We start from the raw sequence: 24,662 nt of genomic DNA, 5'->3' as shown, positions 1-24,662 counted from the left end.
GAGAGTCTAACTAGCCCAGTCCTGCCCAGCGTCAGCAGTTCCCCTGCATTGACAAAATGAAACAGCCATAGGGCAGGAGACGGCAAGCTAACTGCAGGATAGAGAGAGAGGATGAGTCAAGTACTGCACCATATCATTAAAAGCCCAGCTGGAGCAGACGACATACGGCATATATAACTTCAGACAGACACAGTATTCTTGAAGAGATAATAATGGTAAGTGGGGGGATGGGTTGCCTCTGTGTCTGTGCATCATGCGGTCTTTTTTATAACTGCATGGGATATTACTGTAGCCTGCAGTAACCTTGAAGAGTTTCTACAGTACTGTAGCCTACGATTGCAGTACAGTGCATGAGGAGGAGAGCAGGAGACTGGAGTGTCGCATGTAAGGTTATTTGTTCAAAATGTGGTCAGCAGCATATTTGCATGTTCCTGTTATAGTCTATATAGATAATTAAAATGTATAATATTGCAGAGGTGCCTAAAAAGGAATGTATTCTGCTGCAATAACCCTTTATTACATGAATTCTATTATTGTTTACTTTTTGAAACATCTAAACATGTGGAGGCTCTGTATGACATTGTATCCATATACAGTACCAGTCAAAAGTTGACACACCTACTCATTCCAGGGTTTTTATTTATTTAGACTATTTTCTACATTGTATAATAATAGTGAAGACATCAAAACTACGAATACAATTACATTTTATTGGTCACATACACGTTTAGCAGATGTTATTGCGGGTTCAGCGAAATGCTTTCTAGCGCAAGTGAGTAGTCTTCCATTATTAAAGTGGCCAGTGATTCCAAGTCTATGTATATAGGGCAGCAGCCTAAGGTGCAGGGTTGCGTAACCGGGTGGAAGGCGGCTAGTGATGGCTATTTAACAAGTCTGATGACCTTGAGATAGAAGCTATTTTTCAGTCTCTCGGTCCCAGATTTGATGTACCTGTACTGACCTTGCCTTCTGGATGATAGCGGGGAGAACAGGCCGTGGTTCGGGTGGTTGATGTCCTTGATTATCTTTTTGGCCTTCCTGTGACATCGGGTGCTCTGCGGTTGCGGGCGGTGCAGTTGCTGTACCAGGCGGTGATACAGCCCGACAGGATGCTCTCAATTGTGCATCTGTAAACGTTTGTGAGGGTTTTAAGGGCCAAGCCAAATTTCTTCAGCCTCCTGAGGTGGAGTTGTTGTTTCCTGTCTTCACCACCTGGGGGTGGCCGTCAGGGAGTCCAGGACCTAGTTGCACAGGGCGGTGTTCAGACCCAGGGCTTCGAGCTTAATGATGAGCTTGGAGGGTACTATGGTGTTGAATGCTGAGCTAAAGTCAATGAACAGCATTCTTACATTTGTATTCCTCTTATCCAGATGGGATAGGGTACTATGCAGTGCGATGGCGATTGCATCGTCTGTGGATATATTGGGGCGGTAAGCAAATTGAAGTGCGTCTAGGGTGTCAGGTAAGGTAGAGGTTATATGATCCTTAACTAGCCTCACAAAGCACTTCATGATGACAGAAGTGAGTGCAATTGGGCAATAGTCATTTAGTTCAGTAACATTTGCTTTCTTGGGTACAGGAACAATGGTGGACATCTAGAAGCAAGTGGGGACAGTAGACTGGGACAGGGAGAGATTGAATATGTCCGTAAACACTCCAGCCAGCTGGTCTGCGCATGCTCGGAGGACGCAGCTAGAGATGCCGTCTGGGCCGGCAGCCTTGTGAGGGTCAACACGCTTAAATGTCTTACTCGCGTCAGCCACGGAGAAGGAGAACCCACAGTCCTTGGTAGCAGGCCGCGTCGGTGGCACTGTGTTATCCTCCAAGCGGGCAAAGAATGTGTTTAGCTTGACTGGAAGCAAGACGTCGGTGTCCACGACGTGGCTGGTTTTCCCTTTTTTGTCCGTGATTGTCTGTTGACCCTGCCAAAAAAGGTAGTGTGCCTGAGCTGTTGAATTGCGACTCTACTTTCTCTGTACTGACGTTTTGCCTGTTTGATTGCCTTACGTAGGGAACAACTACACTTTGAATTCGACCATATTCCCAGTCCCCTTGCCATGGTTAAATGCGGTGGTTCGCGCTTTCAGTTTTGCCGAATGCTGTCATCCATCCACGGTTTCTGGTTTGGGAGGTTTTAATAGTCACAGTGGGTACAACATCTCCTATACACTTCCTGATGAACTCAGTCACCGTATAACACACATGGAATTATGTAGTAACCAAAAACGTGTTAAACAAATCAAAATATATTTTATATTTGAAATTCTTCAAAGTAGCCACCCTTTGCCTTGATGACAAATATACACACTTGGCATTATCTTAACCAGCTTCATGGTGTAGTCACCTGGAATGAATTTCAAGGAACAGATTAAAAGTTGTTGAAAGTTAATTTGTGGAATTTCTTTCCTTCTTAATGCGTTTGAGCCAATCAGTAGTTTTGTGACAAGATAGCGTTGGTATACAGAAGATAGCCCTATTCGGTAAAAGACCAAGTCCATATTATGGCAAGAACAGCCAAAATAATTAAAGAGAAATGACAGTCCATCTGTCACGTTCCTGACCTATTTCTGTTAGTTTGTTATATGTGTTAGTTGGTCAGGACATGAGTTTGGGTGGGCATTCTATGTTTTTTGTTTCTAGGTTGGTTTATGGGTTGCCTGGTATGGCTCTTAATTAGATGCAGGTGTTTGGCATTCCTCTAATTAAGAGTCATATTTAGGTAGGTGTTTTCACAGTGTTTGTTGTGGGTGATTGTCTCCTGTGTTTGTGTATGTCGTTGCGCCACACGGGACTGGTTTCGGTTTGTTTGTTCAGTGTCATTTATGTGTAGGCTCTTTCCCTGTTCGTGCGTTCTCGTGTGTTATGTGAGTCCCTCGTTCAGATCTGTCTACACCGTTTATTTGTTTTGTTAGTGTATAGTCGAGTTCGTGTTTTTTTCTTTAATAAATCATGTCGTCACAATCCGCTGCATATTGGTTCAATCCCTGCTCCTCCTCTTCTGATGAAGAGGAGGAGGAAAGCCCTAACACCATCATTATTTTAAGACATGAAGGTCAGTCAATAATGAACATTTCTTTGAACGTTTCTTCAAGTGCAGTCGCATAAACCATCAAACGCTATGATGAAACTGGCTCTCATGAGGACCGCCACAGGAAAGGAGTTACTTCTGCTGCAGAGGATAAGTTCATTAGAGTTACCAGCCTCAGAAATGGCTGCCCAAATGTGACCAACCACCTTGATTCGGTCTTCTGTAGCAAAATTTGAGCTTGTGTTTATTGGATAAAAGCAGAGACAGAGCTACAAAATGGAATTGCATACACTGCATTTGAGGGACAATGGGAAAGTAATTCTGCTTTGAAAGTTGATAAACTTGTAACTTCACTTTTGAAAATATGGCCTTTGAATGTTTTGGTACCTACTGGAGAGCTCTTCTTTGTTTCCACCCTTTCAACATCGTTCACACCCTCTTAAACATTAGCCCCACCCATCTCTAAGGGTTATCCGAGAGTTCTGTCCTAACAACAACAGTCAAGCACCCAAGCTAATTGGCTAACGTTGGCTAGCTTGCTATCTACTTCCAGACGCAAATGAGAGAACAGCTCACTGACCATTTTACTCACCTAGAACGGCTGGTTTGGCTGTTTTTATGTTATCCAGAGCGTTGATGACTGCAACTGTGCTGCTGGCAACAATTTGGCTTTTTTTGCCAACGTTTACTGACACCGGCCATATTCAATGGGTGTTTACAGTTAGTAAATTCATCAGTAATTCTGCGCTCTGGCACACTCAGACAAGAGTGCTCTGAAATCGGAGTAGATAGCCAAAGCGAATGGCCTGCTGGAGGTCATTTTGCAGGGCGCTAGCAGTGCTCCTCCTTGCACAAAGGCGGAGGTAGCGGTCCTGCTGCTGGGTTGTTGCCCTCCTACGGCCTCCTCCACGTCTCCTGATGTACTGGCCTGTCTCCTGGTAGCGCCTACATGCTCTGGACACTACGCTGGCAGACACAGCAAACCTTTTTGCCACAGCTCGCATTGATGTGCCATCCTGGATGAACTGCACTACCTGAGCCACTTGTGTGGGTTGTAGACTCCGTCTCATGCTACCACTAGAGTGAGAGCACCGCCAGCATTCAAAAGTGACCAAAACATCAGCCAGAAAGCATAGGAACTGAGAAGTGGTCTGTGGTCACCACCTGCAGAATCACTCCTTTTTTGGGGGTGTCTTGCTAATTGCCTATAATTTCCACCTTTTGTCTATTCCATTTGCACAACAGCATGTGAAATGTATTGTCAATCAGTGTTGCTTCCTAAGTGGACAGTTTGATTTCACAGAAGTGTGATTGACTTGGAGTTACATTGTGTTGTTTAAGTGTTCCCTTTATTTTTTTGAGCAGTGTAGTTAGCTAGACTATCTTACCCGTATATCTCATAGATGGACGCTTCTCCTTGTCACAGATGCCATTGTTGCCCTTAGTTTGAAGACCGGCAGACATGTGTTTTCTCCATCTCATTAGCTATCATACTCTAATTCCTCTGATTTCAAAATTTGGTCCTCCAGAAAGTGGAGAGCAACACTTATGCAGTTCTACTACACAATGCATTTAAAAAAATCAGTGTTAGACAGGATTCGCTACACATACAGACTAGCTCAAATAGACAGAAGTGTGCTATATGGAATTCCAATCCGAACTCATCTCTCGGCATGTCCAGCCTACTCATTGTCGCAGCCAATCATGGCTAGTGGGGAGGTTGCTCTTTTTTTATGTGGCTAAACCAACTAGGCTCGTAATTTAACAATTTTATTTGTATTTACAGATGACATACAAGTCTGTTATTAAGGCACATGAAAGTTCACATTCCAGAAGGCATTTCTGCTGTTCAGAGGAGACTGCATGAATCAGGCCTTTGTGGTTGAATTGCTGCAAAGAACCACTACTAAAGAACACCAATAATAAGAAGAGACTTGCCTGCGTCAAGAAACATAAGCAATGGACATTAGACTGGTGGAAATCTGTTCTTTGGTATGATGAGTTCAAATTTGTGAGACGCAGAGTAGGTGAATGGATGATCTCCGCATGTGTGGTTCCCACCGTGAAGCATGGAGGAAGAGGTGTGATGGTGTGGGGGTGCTTTGCTGGTGACACTGTCAGTGATTTCTTTAGAATTCAAGGCACACTTAACCAGCATGGCTACCACAGCATTCTGCAGCGATACGCCATCCCATCTGGTATGCACTTAGTGCGATAATAATTTGTTTTTCAACAGAACAATGACCCAACACACCTCCAGGCTGTGTAAGGGCTATTTGACCAAGAAGGAGAGGGATGGAGTGCTGCATCAGATGACCTGGCCTCCACAATCACCTGACCTCAACCCAATTGAGATGGTTTGGGCTGAGTTGGACTGGCAGAGTGAAGGAAAAGCAGCCAAGTGCTCAATATATGTGGGATCTCAAGACATTTGGGAAAGCATTCCAGGTGAAACTGGTTGAGAGAATGCCAAGAGTGTGCAAAACTGTCATCAAGGCAAAGGGTGACTACTTTGAAGAATCTAAATATAAAACATATTTTGAGTTGTTTAACACTTTTTGGTTTCTACATAATTCCAATATTTCATAGTTTTGATGTCTTTACTATTATTCTACAATGTAGAAAATAGTAAAAATAAAGAAAAACCCTTGAATGAGTAGGTGTCCAAACTTTTGACTGGTACTGTATGCGTTCTACTGTACAATGAAGTTGAACTAATACTTCACCATATTCCAACCTTAACCTACATACACAGACTTAAATGCCCCCTTGGTCAAACCAATTGGTCGAACTAATTGTGTAATACAATTTCTGAATTACTTAATTGAGCAGCTTCATCACCTCGCTCTTTCTCCTGGGGTTATAACTTAGTGCCAAGTCCGGTGACATTATAAGCCCTATTCTGCATTGTACCTTGCTATATCACATGGTGCAATGCACTCTCTTACCACTGCATAATATAGCACATGATGTTCAGTTGCAGAATTGCTCATTAGTCATGTCCTAAACAAGATAGGAGTTGGTTCATCCTCCATGTTATATAGGCTAGCCATTTCAGGCCTTAGGAATAGCAAGCAGCACCATTGGGCACCACCATAAACTCAAACGTGTCCCTCTCTCCCTGCCTCCCTTGCAGCTCTCCTCAAAGCCCCTGTTCCTGGGGACAGTGACCTGCTTGGTTCTAACCTTTGTCCTCTCTGTGACCTCCCTCCCTGCTGATGCTGAGAAGGGAAGGAGGAAAGTTGTTCATGTACTCGGTAAGATCTGACTTTGTCTCTATCCCCATCCTACACATATTGCTTCACTACATTCCGAGGTATATAGGCTATAACAATCCATCTTTCCAGAAACAAGTCTCTCACCGTTGCCGCTTGTTACAGACCCCCTTCAGCCCCCAGCTATACCCTGGACACCATATGTGAATTGATCGCCCCCCCATCTGTATTCAGAGTTCGTACTGTTTGGTGACCTAAACTGGGACATGCCTAACACCCTAGCCGTCTTTCAATCTAAGATAGATGCTCTCAATCTCACAAAAATTATCAAGGAACCTAACACGTACAACCCTAAATCCGTAACCATGGGCACCATCCTGACCAACTTGCTCTCTAAATACACCTCTGCTGTTTTCAAACAGGATCTCAGCGATCACTGCCTCATTGCCTGCATGCGTAATGGGTCCGCGGTCAAACGACCACCCCTCATCACTGTCAAACGCTCTCTAAAACACTTCAGCGAGCAGGCCTTTCTAATCGACCTGGCCCGGGTATCCTGGAAGGATATTGACCTCATCCCGTCAGTAGAGGATGCCTGGTTGCTCTTCAAAGGTGCTTTCTTCTCCATCTTAAATAAGCATGCCCCATTCAAAAAATGTAGAACTAAGAACAGATATAGGTTCCTTTGTTCACTCCAGACTTGACTGCCCTTGACCAGCACAAAAACATCCTGTGGCGTTCTGCATTAGCATCGAATAGCCCCCGCGATATGCAACTTTTCAGGGAAGTCAGGAACCAATATACTCAGTCAGTTAGGAAAGCTAAGGCTAGCTTTTTCAAACAGAAATTTGCATCCTGTATCACTAATTCCCAAAAAGTTTTGGGACACTGTAAAGTCCATGGAGAATAAGAGCACCTCCTCCAAGCTGCCCACTGCACGGATAGGAAATACTGTCACCACCGATAAATCTACAATAATCGATCATTTCAATAAGCATTTTTCCACGGCTTTTGTTTTACATGCTTTCCACCTGGCTACCCCTACCCCGGCCAACATCTCAGCACCCCCTCCAGCAACTTGCCCAAGCCCCCCCTCTTCTCCTTCACTCAAATCCTGACAGCTGATGTTCTGAAAGAGCTGCAAAATCTGGATCCCTACAAATCAGCTGGGCGAGACAATCTGGACCCTCTCTTTCTAAAATAAATCGCCAAAATTGTTGCAACAGCATTACCTGCCTATTCAACCTCTTTCGTATCGTCTGAGACCCCCAAAGATTGGCAAGCTGCAGCGGTCATCCCTCTCTTTAAAGGGGAGACACTCTAGACCCAAACTGTTCTAGACCTATATCCATCCTGCCCTGCCTTTCTAAAATCTTCGAAAAGCCAAGTCAATAAACAGATCACCGACCATTTCGAATCCCACCTTACCTTCTCCACTATGCAATCTTGTTTCCGAGCTGGTCATAGGTGCACCTCAGCCACGCTCAAGGTCCTAAATGACTTCATAACCGCCATCGATAAAAGACAGTACAGTGCAACCGTCTTCATCGACCTGGCCAAGGCTTTCGACTCTGTCCATCACCGCATTCTGGTTGGCTGGCGATTTGTTCGATACGCTGTCCTTACAAACCACATAGCAATCATCTGATTATTTATCACTCCAGTGTTAATCTGCTAAATTGTAATTATTCGATTTATTGCCTACCTCATGCCTTTTGCACACATTGTATATAGATTCTCTTTTTCCTACCATGTTATTGACTTGTTTATTGTTTACTGCATGTGTAACTCTGTGTTGTTGTCTGTTCACACTGCTATGCTTTATCTTGGCCAGGTCGCAGTTGCAAATGAGAACTTGTTCTCAACTAGCCTACCTGGTTAAATAAAAGGTGAAATAAAAATAAAATAAATAAACACCAGTATGTACTGGTATGTTAGCTAGCTACCTAACATTAGTTGGCTATTTATAAATCAAACTTGCCAGTATATTAACAATAGGATATCTAACTAACTACCCAACTTTTATTTACTTGATTATTCCCGTCATTCTTAGCTTAGCTAAATGGTATAGTCGTTGTGCGTTCTCAATGGACATTCGGGTGCTTTTGTAAATTTGCTCTGGCTATCTACTCTGATTTCAGAGCACTCTCGTCTGAGTGTACCAGAGCGCAGAATGAATTTACGAGCGCTCAACACCGGTTGAATATGGCCGGTGTCAGTAAACATCTGCAAAAAAGCATAATTAAATTGTTTCCAGCAGCACAGTTACAGTCACCAACGCTCTGGATAACATGAAAACTGCCTAACCAACTCTGCTAAGGCGAGTAAAATGGTCAGTGTGGTTTCATTTGTTTCTGGTAGTAGATAGCAAGGTAGCCAACGTCAGCTTTGGTACATGACTGCCCAGCCAGAACGTTCAAATCAACCCTACTCCTCGGCCCGAGGAGTTTACAAACGGACAATCTGACAATGCTCTGAATTTATGAGTGCACTCCAGATTGAATTTAAGAACACACCCAAAGTTGTAAAATGTCTAACTAGTAATTTTTTAGGCTAACTAGATAGCAAGAGGTTGCATAGCAACAGCATCAACTTCTGGTAGACAGGCAAAGAGCTAGTACATTCAACTGAAAGGATACCGTTTGGTTACAGTATAATAAAATGTACTAATAGTATATAGTATGTAGTATATACTCATTAAGTATGTAGTATACAGTATGTTAGTACGGGTATTCGAACACAGCTCAGAAGTTCTTTCTTCGATGATGCAGTGCCAGGGACACAGAACAAGGCTTGCTGGGGTCTGGTCTTGATGATGAAACACACATCTCTCAGGTGACACGTCTCCTCACCCCTTTGGCCCCCACAGGGGAAACAATAGGCTTTGTAGAAAGAAGAAGATAGGCTTTGTGGATCTTCCTTGCTCACATACTATCTAATTATACACTTTCACTATCCTGATATTTTAACTAAAGTTTGGGTGGTTCCAATAACTGTAGCAGTAGTCCCTATATACAGTGCATTTGGAAAGTATTCCGACCATTTGACCTTTTCCAGATTTTGTTACGTTACAGCCTTATTCTAAAATGGATTAAATCCTTTTTTCCCCTTTATCACTCCACACACACACACAATACCCCATAATGACAAAGCAAAAACAGTTTTTTAGAAATGTTTGCAAAAGTACCTTTGGCAGCGATTACAGCATTGAGTCTTCTTGGGTATTATGCTACAAGCTTGGCACACGTGTATTTGGGGATCTTCTCCCATTCTTCTCTGCAGATCCTCTCAAGCTCTGTCAGGTTGGATGGGGAGCGTCACTGCACAGCTATTTTCAGGTCTCTCCAGAGATGTATGATCGGGTTCAAGTCTGGGCTCTGGCTGGGACACTCAAGGACATTCAGAGACTTGTCCCGAAGCCACTCCTGTGTTGTCTTTGGCTGTGTGCTTAGGATCTTTGTCTTGTTGGAAGGTGAACCTTTGCCCCAGTCTGAGGTCCTGAGCGCTCTGGAGCAGGTCTTCATCAAGGATCTCTCTGTACTTTGCTCCGTTCATCTTTCCCTCGATCCTGACTCGTCTCCCAGTCCCTGCCACTGAAAAACATCCCCACAGCATCATTCACCGTAGGGATGGTGCCAGGTTAACTCCAGATGTGACGCTTGGCATTCAGGCCAAAGAGTTCAATTTTGGTTTCATCAGACCAGAGAATCTTGTTTCTCATAGTCTGAGTTCTTTAGGTGCCTTTTGGCAAACTCCAAGCGGGCTGTCATGTGTCATTTACTGAGGTGTAGCTTCCGTTTGGCCTCTCTACCATATAGGCCTGATTGGTGGAGTGCTGCAGAGGAACTCTGGAGCTCTGACAGAGTGACCATTGGATTCTTGGTCACCTCCCTGACCAAGGCCCTTCTTCTCCGATTGCTAATTTTGGCCGGGCGGCCAGCTCTAGGAAGAGTCTTGGTGGTTCCAAACTTCTTCCATTTAAGAATGATGGAGGCCACTTTGTTCTTGGGGACCTTCAATGCTGCAGACATTTTTTGGTTCCCTACCCCAGATCTGTGCCTCAACATAATCCTGTCTCGGAGCTCTGCGGACAATTTCTTCGACCTCATCACTTGGTTTTTGCTCTGACATGCACTTATATAGACAGATGTGTGCCTTTCTAAATCATGTCCAATCAATTGAATTTTTCACAGGTGGACTCCAATCAAGTTGTAGTAACATCTCAATGATGATCAATGGAAACAGGATGCAGCTGAGCTCAATTTCGAGTCTCATAGCAAAGGGTCGGGAATACTTTTGTAAATAAGGTATTTAATTTTTTCATTTTTATAAATTTGCAACATTTTGAAAAAATCTGTTTTGGTTTTGTCGTTATGGAGTATTGTGTGTAGATTGATGAGGGGGAAAAGGTATTTAATCCATTTTAGAATAAGGCTGTAACTTAACAAAATGTGGAAAAAGTCAAGGGGTCTGAATATTTTCCGAATGCACTGTAGGTAAAGTACAGGTACAGGTCAGCTCAAGGGTGTCAAATTCGGTCTTCAATAAGGTCTGGAGGGGCGCACCGAATTTTTTCACCCCCTTGCCATTAAAATGTGCAAAAATTTGTCCTCTATCCATCTTTAATGGAATTGTCAATGCTCCCTGACTAGCTTTCATTTATGTGATTATTAGCGAGCTGGACACAGTCAAAAAACGATGTGAATGTAGGACCATTATAATTTCTACAGAGTTTCAATTTGGTTTTAGTTATTTTAAAGAATATTGAGTTTTTTCCCTGCCAAAGAATACAAAAAAATAAATAATTATTATGATAATGTTTTACTCAAACCACCTGCAGGCCGGACTGGACCCCCTTGCGGGACCAGATCATTGAAAAACATAAGTCCTCCCAACCTTACCTCTCCTGACCATTCTTCTTCCTTTACTCTCCCTCTTTGTGTCCAGAGGATGACACTGGGGCAGTGATTGTTCAAACTGCCCCAGGTAAAGTGATCACCCACCGGGGAGGCTCCATCACCCTGCCCTGCCGCTACCACCACGAACCCGAGAGCTCTGACCCCAACCGCATCCGCATCAAGTGGACCAAGGTGACGGATGCACTGGTGTTTGAGGACGTGTTTGTGGCGTTGGGCCTCCAGCAGAGGGTGTTCGGGTCATACCGGGGTCGTGTGTCCCTAGAGCAGAACGGACCGGGGGACGCATCTGTCATCATCCACAACGTCACTTTGGAGGACTACGGACGCTACGAGTGCGAGGTCACCAACGACATGGAGGACGATACGGGATTTGTCAACCTGGATCTTGAAGGTCAGGGGTTAAGGTTGAAGGGTTCAAATCAAATCACATTTTATTTGTCATATGCTTCGTAAACAACAGATGTAGACTAACAGTGAAATGCTTACATATGGGCCCTTCCCAACAATGCAGAGAAAAATAATTATAACATAAGGAATAATTACACAAATCAAATCAATTTATATAGCCCTTCTTACATCAGCTGATATATCAAAGTGCTGTACAGAAATCCAGCCTAAAACCCCAAACAGCAAGCAATGCAGTTGTAAAAGCACGGTGGCTAGGGAAAAACTCCCTAGAAAGGCCAAAACCTAGGAAGAAACCTAGAGAGGAACCAGGCTATGAGGGGTGGCCAGTCCTCTTCTGGCTGTGCCGGGTGGAGATTATAACAGAACATGGTCAAGATGTTCAAATGTTCATAACTGACCAGCATGGTCAAATAATAGTAATCACAGTGAACAGGTCAGGTGTCACGCCCTGACCTTAGAGAGCCGTTTTATTTCTCTATTTGGTTAGGTCAGGGTGTGATGTGGGGTGGGCATTCTATGTGTTGTGTTTCTATGTTTTGGCCGGGTATGGTTCTCAATCAGGGACAGCTGTCTATCGTTGTCTCTGATTGGGAATCATACTTAGGCAGCAAATATTATAAATATTTGTATATTTATAAAAGTAATATTTATCGAACAAAAATAACATTTATTGTGTAACTGGGAGTCTCGTGAGTGCAAACATCCGAAGATTATCAAAGGTAAGCGATAAATTTGATTGCTTTTCTGACTTTCGTGACCATGCTAATTTGGGACTAGCTGTTCTAGCATTGATTGATACACTCACAAAAGCTTGGATTTCTTTCTCTGTAAAGCATATTTTCAAAATCTGACACGATAGGTGGATTAACAACAAGCTAAGCTGTGTTTTGATATATTTCATTTGTGATTGCATGATTATAAATATTTTTAGTAATATTTTGCGCTCTGCAATTCAGCGGTTGTTTAGGAAAATGATCCCGTAAAAGGAATCCGTAGTGCAGAGAAGTTAAATAAAGAATCATGAACACGTACCACACTGCACCATGGTCCACTTCTTCCGACGAGCGTTACATCAGGGTTCCATAGCCGCAGGCAGAACAGTTGAAACTGGAGCAGCAGCACGGCCAGGTGGACTGGGGACAACGAGGAGTCATCATTCCAGGTAGTCCTGAGGCATGGTCCTAGGGCTCAGGTCCTCAGAGAGAGAAAGAAAGAAAGAAAGAGAGAAAGAGAGAATTAGAGAGAGCATACTTAAATTCACACAGGACAAGATAAGATAAGACAGGAGAAGTACTCCAGATATAACAGACTGACCCTAGCCTCCCGACACATAAACTACTGCAGCATAAATACTGGAGGCTGAGACAGGAGGGGTCAGGACACACTGTGGCCCCATCCGATGATACCCCCAGACAGGGCCAAACAGGGAGGATATAACCCCACCCACTTTGCCAAAGCACAGCCCCCACACCACTAGAGGGATATCTTCAACCACCAACTTACCATCCTGAGACAAGGCCGAGTATAGCCCACAAATATCTCTGCCACGGCACAACCCAAGGGGGAGCGCCAAACCAGACAGGAAGATCACGTCAGTGACTCAACCCACTCAAGTGAAGAACCCCTCCTAGGGACGGCATGGAAGAGCACCAGTAAGCCAGTGACTCAGCCCCTGTAATAGGGTTAGAGGCAGAGAATCCCAGTGGAGAGAGGGGAACCGGCCAGGCAGAGACAGCAAGGGCAGTTCTTTGCTCCAAAGCCTTTCCGTTCACCTTCACACTCCTGGGCCAGACTACACTCAATCATATGACCTACTGAAGAGATGAGTCTTCAGTAAAGACGTAAAGGTTGAGACCAAGTCTGCGTCTCTCACATGGGCAGGCAGACCAGTCCATAAAAATGGAGCTCGGTAGGAGAAAGCCCTGCCTCCAGCTGTTTGCCTAGAAATTCTAGGAACAATTAGGAGGCCTGCTTCTTGTGACCATAGCGTACGTGTAGGTATGTACGGCAGGACCAAATCGGAAAGATAGGTAGGAGCAAGCCCATGTAATGCTTTGTAGGTTAGCAGTAAAACCTTGAAATCAGCCCTTGCCTTAACAGGAAGCCAGTGTAGGGAGGCTAGCACTGGAGTAATATGATAAAATGTTTTGGTTCTAGTCAGGATTCTAGCAGCCGTATTTAGCACTAACTGAAGTTTATTTTGTGCTTTATCCGGGTAGCCGGAAAGTAGAGCATTGCAGTAGTCTAACCTAGAAGTAACAAAAGCATGGATTAATTTGTCTGCATCATTTTTGGACAGAAAGTTTCAGATTTTTGCAATGTTACGTAGATGGAAAAAAGCTGTCCTTGAAACAGTCTTGATATGTTCATCAAAAGAGAGATCAGTGTCCAGAGTAACGCCGAGCTCCTTCACAGTTTTATTTGCGACGACTGTACAACCATCAAGATTAATTGTCAGATTCAACACAAGATCTCTTTGTTCCTTGGGACCTAGAACAAGCATCTCTGTTTTGTCCGAGTTTAAAAGTAGAAAGTTTGCAGCCATCCACTTCCTTATGTCTGAAACACAGGCTTCTAGCGAGGGCAATTTTGGGGCTTCACCATGTTTCATTGAAATGTACAGCTGTGCGTCATCCGCATAGCAGTGAAAGTTAACATTATGTTTTCGAATGACATCCCCAAGAGGTAAAATATATAGTGAAAACAGTAGTGGGCCTAAAACGGAACCTTGAGGAACACCGAAATTTACCGTTGATTTGTCAGAGGACAAACCATTCACAGAGACAAACTGATATCTTTCCGACAGATAAGATCTAAACCATACCAGAACTTGTCCGTGTAGACCAATTTGGGTTTCCAATCTCTCCAAAAGAATGTGGTGATCGATGGTATCAAAGGCAGCACTAAGGTCTAGGAGCACGAGGACAGATGCAGAGCTTCGGTCTGACGCCATTAAAAGGTAATTTACCACCTTCACAAGTGCAGTCTCAGTGCTATGATGGGGTCTAAAACCAGACTGAAGCGTTTCGTATACATTGTTTGTCTTCAGGAAGGCAGTGAGTTGCTGCGCAACAGCTTTTCTAAAAATTGAGAGGAATGGAAGATTCGATATAGGCCGTAGTTTTCATATTTTCTGGGTCAAGGTGTGGCTTTTTCAAGAGGCTTTATTACTGCCACTTTTAGTGAGTTTGGTACACATCCGGTGCATAGAGAGCCGTTTATTATGTTCAACATAGGAGGGCCAAGCACAGGAACCAGCTCATTTATAGGGTCCAGTATGCAGATTGAAGGTTTGGAGGCCATGATTATTTTCATCATTGTGTCAAGAGATATAGTACTAAAACACTTGAGTGTCTCCCTTGATCCTAGGTCCTGGCAGAGTTGTGCATACTCAGGACAACTGAGCTTTGGAGGAATATGCAGATTTAAAGTCTGGGTCCTTTATTTGCTTTCTAATGATCATGATCTTTTCCTCAAAGAAGTTCATGAATTTATTACTGCTGAAGTGAAAGCCATTCTCTCTTGGGGAATGCTGCTTTTTTGTTAGCTTTGCGACAGTATCAAAAATACATTTTGGATTGTTCTTATTTTCGTCAATTAAGTTGGAGAAATAGGATGATCGAGCAGCAGTGAGGGCTCTTCGATACTGCACGGTACTGTCTTTCCAAGCTAGTCAGAAGACTTCCAGTTTGGTGTGGCGCCATTTCCGTTTCCAATTTTCTGGAAGCTTGCTTCAGAGCTCGGTTATTTTCTGTATACCAGAGAGCTAGTTTCTTATGACAAATGTTTTTAGTTTTTAGGGGTGCAACTGCATCTAGGGTATTGCGCAAGGTTAAATTGAGTTCCTCAATTAGGTGTTTAACTGATTTTTGTCCTCTGACGTCCTTGGGTAGGCAGAGGGAGTCTGGAGGGGCATCAAGGAATCTTTGGGTTGTCTGAGAATTTATAGCACGACTTTTGATGCTCCTTGGTTGGGGTCTGAGCAGATTATTTGTTGTGATTGCAAATGTAATAAAATGGTGGTCCGATAGTCCAGGATTATGAGGAAAAACATTAAGATCCACAGCATTTATTCCATGGGACAAAACTAGGTCCAGAGTAGGACTGTGGCAGTGAGTAGGTCCGGAGACATGTTGGACAAAACCCACTGAGTCGATGATGGCTCCGAAAGCCTTTTGGAGTGGGTCTGTGGACATTTCCATGTGAATATTAAAGTCACCAAAAATTAGAATATTATCTGCTATGACTACAAGGTCCGATAGGAACTCAGTGAGGAACGCTGTACATTGCCCAGGAGGCCTGTAAACAGTAGCTATAAAAAGTGATTGAGTAGGCTGCATAGATTTCATGACTAGAAGCTCAAAAGACAAACTTCATTTTTTTTTGTAAATTGAAATTTGCTATTGTAAATGTTAGCAACACCTCCGCCTTTGCGGGGTATATGGTCACTAGTGTAACCAGGAGGTGAGGCCTCATTTAACACAGTAAATTCATCAGGCTAAAGCCATGTTTCAGTCAGGCCAATCACATCAAGATTATGATCAGGGATTAGTTCATTGACTATAACTGCCTTGGAAGTGAGGGATCTAACATTAAGTAGCCCTATTTTGAGATGTGAGGTATCACGATCTCTTTCAATAATGGCAGGAATGGAGGAGGTCTTTATTCTAGTGAGATTGCTAAGGCGAACACCGCCATGTTTAGTTTTGCCCAACCTAGGTCGAGGTACAGACACGGTCTCAATGGGGATAGCTGAGCTGACTGCACTGACTGTGCTAGTGGCAGATTCCACTATGCTGGCAGGCTGGATAACAGCCACACTATACACTATTTCATTGTGGAGCTAGGGGAGTTGGAGCCCTGTCTATGTTCGTAGATAAGATGAGAGCACCCCTCCAGCTAGGATGGAGTCCGTCACTCCTCAACAGGCCAGGCTTGGTCCTGTTTGTGGGTGAGTACCAGAAAGAGGGCCAATCATCTATAAATTCTATCTTTTGGGAGAGGCAGAAAACAGTTTTCAACCAGCGATTGAGTTGTGAGACTCTGCTGTAGAGCTCATCACTCCCCCTAACTGGGTGGAGGCCACAATTACTCGATGCCAACACATCTTTCTAGCTGGTCTGAAGCTATCTTGGACTTGGTGACCTCTGACTGTTTCATTACACAACGAGTAATGATAACTTGGCTATATACACGGTGTACCAGTACCGAGTTGATGTGTAGGGGTACGAGCTAATTGAGGTCGACATGTACATATAGGTAGGGATAAAGGGACTAGGCAACAGGATAAATAATAAATGGTAGCAGCAGCATATGTGATGAGTCAAAAGAGTTAGTGCAAAAGGGTCAATGCAGATAGTCCGGATAGATGTTGGTTAACTATTTAACTACCAGTCTTATGGCTTGGGGGTAGAAGTTGTTCAGGGTCCTGGGGGTAGAAGCTGTTACCTACAATGGCGCCGAAGGAGATGGCCGCCATTTTACGATCCCGCAACCAATTGTGCTATTGAGTATGTTTTTTGCGTTATTTTGTACATAATGTTTCTGCCACCGTGTCTTATGATCGAAAAGAGCTTCTTGATATCAGGGCAGCGATTACCCACCCCGTTCCTGAGGAATTCTTCTTCTTCAACAAGTCGGATGGGAAGGATTTACTCCAGACACCCGACAAGGCCCTCATCCCCGTCATTCGCAGAAGGAAAAGATGGAGGTATATCATGGACGACGGTCCGGGTGCCTTGTAAGGATCCGTCGCCGAGAGGGTAATCTACCTTCATAATCGATAATAAAATAGACAAACTATGAGCATGTATATATCCTACCAACGGGACATTAAAAACTGTAATGTATTATGTTTCACCGAGTCGTGGCTGAACGAAAACATGATTAACATAGCTTTTCCGGCAGGATAGAATAGCAGCCTCTGGTAAGACAATGGGAGGCAGCCTATGCATATTTGTAAACAACAGCTGGTGCACGAAATCTAAGGAAGTCTTGAGGTTTTGCTCGCCTGAGGTAGAGAATCTCATGATAAGCTGTAGACCACACAATTTACCAAGAGAGTTTACATCTATATTTTTCATAGCTGTCTGTTTACCACTGCAGACCGATGCTGGCACTTAAACCGCACTCAATGAGCTGTATACAGCCATAAGCAAACAGGAAAATGCTCATCCAGAGGCGGGGCTCTTAGAGGCCGGGGACTTTAATGCAGGGAAACTCAAATCAGTTTTACCTCATTTCTATCAGCATGTTAAATATGCAATCAGAGGGAAAAAAACTATAGACCACCTTTACTCCACACATAGAGACGCATACAAAGCTCTCCCTCTCCCATCTGCACTGAGCTAAAGGGTAGAGCTGCCGCTTTCAAGGAGCGGGACTCTAACCCGGAAGCCTATAGGAAATCCCGCTATGCCCTCCGACGAACCATCAAACAGGCAAAGTGTCAATACAAGACTAAGTTTGAATCGTACTACACCGGCTCTGACGCTCGTCGGATGTGTCAGGGCTTGCAAACTATTACAGACTACAAAGGGAAGCACAGCCACGACCTGCCAGGTGACATGAACCTACCAGACGAGCTAAATTACTTCTATTTACATTTACATTTAAGTCATTTGGCAGACGCTCTTATCCAGAGCGACTTACAAATTGGTGCATTCACCTTATGATATCCAGTGGAACAACCACTTTACAATAGTGCATCTAAATCTTTTAAGGGGGAGGGGGGGGGGGGGTTAGAAGGATTACTAACCCCCTTCTATGCTCGCGTCGAGGCAAGTAACACTGAAACATGCATGAGAGCACCAGCCGCTCTGGACGACTGTGTGATCACGCTCTCCGTAGCCAATGTGAGTAAGACCTTTAAACAGGTCAACATTCGCAAGGCCGCAGGGTCAGACGCATAACCAGGATGTGTACTCCGAGCAGGCGCTGACCAACTGGCAAGTCTCTTCACTGACAACCTGTCCCTGACCGAGTCTGTAATACCAACATGTTTCAAGCAGACCACCATAGTCCATGTGCCCAAGAACACTAAGGTAACCTGCCTAAATGACTACCGACCCGTAGCACTCACGTCTGTAGCCATGAAATGCTTTGAAAGGCTGGTCATGGCTCACATCACCATTATCCCGGAAACCCTAGACCCACTCCAATTTGAATAATGCCCAAACAGATCGACAGATGATGCAATCTCTATTGCACTCAACACTGCCCTTTCCCACCTGGACAAAAGGACACCTATGTGAGAATGTCATTCATTGACTTCAGCTCAGCGTTCAACACCATAGTGCCCTCAAAGCTCATCACTAAGCATCACTGACCCTGGGACACCTCCCTCTGAACACCTCCCTCTGCAACTGGATCCTGGATTTCCTGACTGGCCGCCCCTAGGTGGTAAGGGTAGGGAACAACACAGCCGCCACGCTGATCCTCAACACAGGGGCCCCTTAGTGGTGCGTGCTCAGTCCCCTCCTGTACTCCCTGTTCACTCATGATTGCATTGCCAGGCATGACTCCAACACCATCATCAAGTTTGCCGATGACACAACAGTGGTAGGGCTGATCACCGACAACGATGAGACAGCCTATAAGGAGGAGGTCAGAGACCTTGCCGGTGGTGGTGCCAGGACAACAACCTCTCTCTCAACGTGATCAAGACAAAGGAGATGATTGTGAACAACAGGAAAAGGAGGACCGAGTACGCCCCCATTTTCATCAACTGGGATGTAGTGGAACAGGTTGAGAGCTTCAAGTTCCTTGGTGTCCACATCACCAACAAACTATCATGGTCCAAACACACCAAGACAGTCGTGATGAAGGCACGACAAAGTCTATTCCCCCTCAGGAGACTGAAAAGATTTGGCATTTGTCCTCCGATCTTCAAAAGGTTCAACAGCTGCACCATCGAGAGCATTCTGACTGGTTGCATCACTGCCTGGTATGGCAACTGCTCTGCCTCTGACCGCAAGGCACTACAGAGGGTAGTGCGTACGGCCCAGTACATCACTGGGGCCAAGCTTCCTGCCATCCAGGACCTCTATATCAGGCGATGTCAGAGGAAGGCCCTAGAAATTGTCAAAGACTCCAGCCACCCTAGTCATAGACTGTTCTCCCTACTACCGCACGGTAAGCGGTACTGGAGCGCCAAGTCTAGGTGCAAGAGGCTTCTAAACCGCTTCTACCCCCAAGCCATAAGACTCCTGAACAGCTAATCAAATGGCTACTCAGACCCCTATTTTACGCTGCTGCTACTGTCTGTTTATAATCTATGCATAGTCACTTTAACTCTACCTACATGTACATATTACCTCAATTACCTCAACTAACTGGTGCCCCCACACACATTGACTCAGTACCGTTACCCCCTGTATATAGCCTCTCTTGTTATTTTACTGCTTCTGTTTAATTATTTGTTATTTTTATTTAAAAAAAATGTACTGAACTTTTTTTTCTTCATAACTTCTTAAAGCATTGTTGGTTAAGGGCTTGTATGTAAGCATTTCACTGTAAGGTTGTACCTGTTGTATTCAGCGCATATGACACATAAAAATGTATTTGTTCAGGGTCCTGTTGGTTCCAGACTTGGTGCATCGATATCGCTTGCCATGAGGTAGCAGAGAGAACAGTCTATGCCTTGGGTGGCTGGAGTCTTTCACAATTTTGTAGGGCCTTCCTCTGACATTGCCTGATATAGAGGTCCTGGATGGCAGGGAGCTCGTCCCCAGTGATGTATTGGGCTGTACTCACTGCCCTCTGTAGTGGTTAGATGGGTTATGTGTGGTGTAAGACCTCAGTCAAAATGAGGACAAAAATGAAGTATTTGAAAATGTAACAGGCAGAATGGAGTTAGTGTTTCTCAGCTTTCACAACATTAGTAACTTGTCCTCATAGTTCAGTATCTCTCTCTTGCTCTTTCCTCCAGGTGTGGTGTTCCCCTACTACCCACGGGTGGGGCGCTACAAGCTCAACTACCACCAGGCTGAGGATGTGTGTAAGGAGCAGGATGCCATCCTGGCCTCCCATGCCCAGCTCCACAAGGCCTGGCTAGAGGGCCTGGACTGGTGCAACGCAGGCTGGCTGGAGGACGGCTCCGTCCAGTACCCCATCTCCCACCCCCGGGACCAGTGTGGCCGCAAGGACACCGCCGCAGGGGTACGCAACTACGGCTACAGACACAAAGAGGATGAGCGCTACGATGCCTTCTGTTTCACCTCCAACCTCAATGGTGCGTGTGTGGTGTGTGTGGGGTCCTTTCAATGCTTACTTTTCTTGAGCAGATGAGATATATGAACATTGATTGGTGACGGGTAGATTCCCCAGATATCTTTCCACCGTATTGCCTCTGCTCTGACTATACAGTGTTTTCAGATCTGTGCAGACGAAGGGAAGGAGATGAGGCAAGGTGTATTGAGATGCAGCAAGAGTCCACAGCAGCGATCGGAGCCTGTCTCTGATCTCTGCCTGTGATCCCCTAACCTTGTGTTGATTCCACCCTCTTAAAAGGGCCACAGGGTTTTCTAGCTGTGCTTTTATCTCCTCTCCTTTGATTTCCATCAACCCTTCCACACAGCCGTGGCAGGGGGAGAAGCCTAGCCTGGTTCTAGGGCTCAAAACACATTTGGGAGCACTGCTGCTACACTGCTGCTCTACTGTACAAGAACTCGTCATGACAGAATTATCCATCTGCTACCAGGGAATTGAAACATTCAATTTTGAGAATCTTGATTTATGGGTACAGCCGTTGAGTGCTACGGTAAGATTGTGACTCAGTCGGCAAAGAAATAACAACATTGGATGCATTCGGAAACAAAATAGATTTTCAATCTTTTTCTTCTCCTGAGACTGAATAAAAGTAATGATTTTCTTCCTGTGAACATTAAAGTAAAAGTCATTTTGTCAACAATATCTGAGGATCTGCCTAGTTAAATAAAATTAAAACAAATCTGAACTAGAGAAAATAAAGTACACAGTAGCCAGAGTCGAACATTAACCTGGTACTTCATAGTGGAGACCTAGCAGTCTTTTAATTCCAGTGAGTTAATTACAGTCAACAGACATCTGGCCTGAGATGTGGGCTATCTTCAGGAGTAATGGTAGGGGATACTGTTGCACTGACCAGCTGGAAGATATTAACACAGTAGCCTTTGGGGAAATATGAGACAATATTCCTCCCTAACAGGCATCAGCCACATAAACAAACGCAAAATCGATAGCCAAGTGTAAGGCTATCGATTTTGTGGTAGAAAACTACCCTGTGTTTTCTAGGGTTGCTTTTTTATTTCTCTCTGTAAAAACTTAACTCAGCTTCATTTTTGCTCAAATACTTTCTGCAATCATGAATCCAATTCTGTAAATTCTGGTAGGCGAGAAGTCTTCCCAGTGCAAGATGAAAGTAGAAATTGAAGTATTTTACTGACCACCGATGCTGTATTGCTTTTCGATTTTGAGCAGCTGCCCAGACGGATGTTTGGTTGATTAGAGATTGGGAACACATTCTGCAGGCGAGGTATCAGAGACTGGTCTAGGCCATAAGAACTCAGGATCTCTCCCCTCATGGAATCTGCTGCTGTCTCATGTGGTTCTCTGTCTTTCTTTCTCTGTCTCACACCCCTGGCAATTTATTTCCTTGTCTATTCTGGCTCCCTCTGTCTGTTTCTCTCCCCCCCCCCCCACCCCTCCTCTAGGTAAGGTGTATTTCCTGAAGCGATTTAAGAAGGTTAACTATGCTGAGGCAGTGAAGGCGTGCCTGCGTGACAGCTCAGTGGTGGCCAAGGTGGGTCAGCTCTATGCTGCCTGGAAGATCCAGCTGCTGGATCGCTGTGAGGCAGGCTGGCTGGAGGACGCAAGTATCCGCTACCCCATCGTCAACCCACGCACCCGCTGCGGAGGGCCCCAACCGGGGGTCCGCCACCTGGGCTTCCCCGACTTGAAGTTCCGCCTCTACGGGGTTTACTGCTTCCACAAGAACCAAGAGAATGTTAATGTTGATGTAGTTAAGGTGACACAGCACCCAGGGAAGAGCAGTAAGGACATCCCCATGAACACCACTACCACCAGAAACATCTAGAGAGAGACTGAGAGGAGGGTTTATTAGGATCACTCTTGCTACAACATAGCTCCATCCATTGCTTTAACTAAACAATGTTGCTGAACATTACTGACAAGATATGCTAAATTGCAGCAGGATTCACCAGAAAGAGAAGGTAACAACGTGGTTCAGTTAGGGGCGGAATCTTTATCTCCGTGATTTCTCTTGTTTGAAATGAGGTGGCAGTCATGTTGAGGTTGGTTTGTGCTTCCACCATTGTCTCAGAGAGGCTTAGCTAGTAAATGCAGCAGATCATCATTTCTCAGGCACATCAGGATTAGAAAAATGAACGCCATTGTTTACTATGTTTCTATTAGAGACATGGCGAGAGACCACAGGCATGATGGGGGCTCAGACTTCACAGTGTGTTCTGTTCTCCATGTGGCTTCATTTCTGGAGGAAAAGGTCCTTTGCTAAAAGCACTTGACTTTAAGCAGTGCCAGCCGCAGAGAATCACATTAATTAGCGGGCTGTGGAGACAGAGACCGATAATATACTATGTCTGTCTGACTGTAATGAATGCAGCGCATTAAGCGAGCCCCTGATAAGCAGATACTGATGATGAGCTTTAAAGCAGACTACTATCATGCCTAATCTATCTGCAAATGTTGCCAGGTGCCAGCATGATGCCCAAGCTTTGCCTGGCATGGCAGAGCACTGCTTAGAGGTGCCCTTTGAGTTCTACTGCGCCCCCAGTCGTCCGCCTCTATCCGGTTGCCATGTTTGGGTAGAGCCATCTGAAACGTTTTTCCTCAGTAACTAACTAAGTACTGGCAACCGTACCAGAGCTCAATAAACATAGTGAATGTTGTAATTAGATATATTTTATGACGAAATGGTTAGTCTATAGCAAGCATGTTTTACCTGGAGCTAATTTTAGTAACTGAGGCTGATCTAACTGAACTATGTTATAGCTGCTTTAATAGCTGCTTGATTATCTCATGTTTCTATGCAGCCATGGCCATTGATTGCACTATTTGTTCAATTGTGAAAACCACAATTGAACTGTATCAGTCATTATCTTGATGTATGAATTGTATCTATAGTGAGGGATATATGCTGAAGCTGTGATACAAAAGTAATACATTAGATATTGACAATGTTGTTCATTAAAACTGATTCTGTGAGATTATGTTTTTGCATTTTCGTCATCTCTACTGTATCTGGTCTTTAAGTGTTTGTTTCTGAGTAGCACTGTGAGTGCAGGCTTTAGTGGGAAAACACTTGGTGCACTGCCAACACAACAGAAGTGAACATGTAATTTCCATAGCAACAGTCTTAACAAGCCCATATCAAGTTTGAGGCAAATTACAACATAAAACAATCATTCTATTAGTGATGAATTTGAGTAAAGCAAATTGGAATGATTACGAGTTAGGTGTAGCTACGTCCTCAGAAGCACAAACTTAAAGTATGTTGAGACATTTGTTAAAGACACATTCAAATGCCATGAAGACATATTTATTCCAACATTGTTAGAGCAGGGTTTCTCTGTCATATCAATCTCTGCCATGAATTATAACAAAGGCTAAGCCGAGAGTCATCTTGATATTTATAATTCAGGGGTTTGGAGCAAACATTATGCAGAGATTAACCAGAAAGACTTCAGTATCAACCTAAATTAAATGGTGACACAATTGTGTGGAGAATCAAGATGGTAGGTTTGGAATGAGAGCTCAATAGGAAGGAATAGTTGTTTGAAGATGATATCTTCAAGGAGGTGTCGTGGCAGACGTGACCAGTTCACATGTTTACATTACAGTAAAAGGTCTAGCCGAGGGTATTTTCTCAAAACCTCTAGAAATCTCCCATAGTGAGAATACAGTCTAAACCAGGGAGATTCCAGCATCTACCAAATGTGAACAGGAACACTGTGGGGTGGACTGGGTTAGTCTCTGCTCCCATTTACTCTCCGAATGGGAACTGCGGAGAGAGGAGAGCGAGAGAGCGAACTTTGACACTTTTGGCCTCGAACGGATGAAAAGCGCAATCTTCAT

At 44.4% G+C, this 24,662-nt stretch overlaps 1 protein-coding gene across 2 annotated transcripts; it reads left to right on the top strand.

The window, feature by feature from the left end:
* Positions 1-23,797, top strand: LOC129867248 (hyaluronan and proteoglycan link protein 4-like). 2 transcript variants are annotated; one of them, XM_055940525.1, is made up of 6 exons: positions 1-215; positions 5,265-5,476; positions 6,165-6,285; positions 11,191-11,553; positions 20,500-20,802; positions 22,262-23,797. In XM_055940525.1, exons 2-6 carry the CDS (start codon positions 5,441-5,443, stop codon positions 22,642-22,644), a joined length of 1,206 nt encoding a protein of 401 aa, XP_055796500.1. In that variant the 5' UTR covers positions 1-215; positions 5,265-5,440; the 3' UTR covers positions 22,645-23,797. The 2 variants fall into 2 exon arrangements, with proteins under 2 accessions (XP_055796500.1, XP_055796502.1); XM_055940527.1 differs by lacking the exon at positions 5,265-5,476 and having other exon boundaries at positions 4-215.
* Positions 23,798-24,662: the final 865 nt, after the last annotated feature.

Source organism: Salvelinus fontinalis, chromosome 12 (assembly GCF_029448725.1).
Source record: "Salvelinus fontinalis isolate EN_2023a chromosome 12, ASM2944872v1, whole genome shotgun sequence".
NCBI lineage: Eukaryota > Metazoa > Chordata > Actinopteri > Salmoniformes > Salmonidae > Salvelinus > Salvelinus fontinalis.
This window is presented reverse-complemented; position numbering and strand designations above follow the sequence as displayed.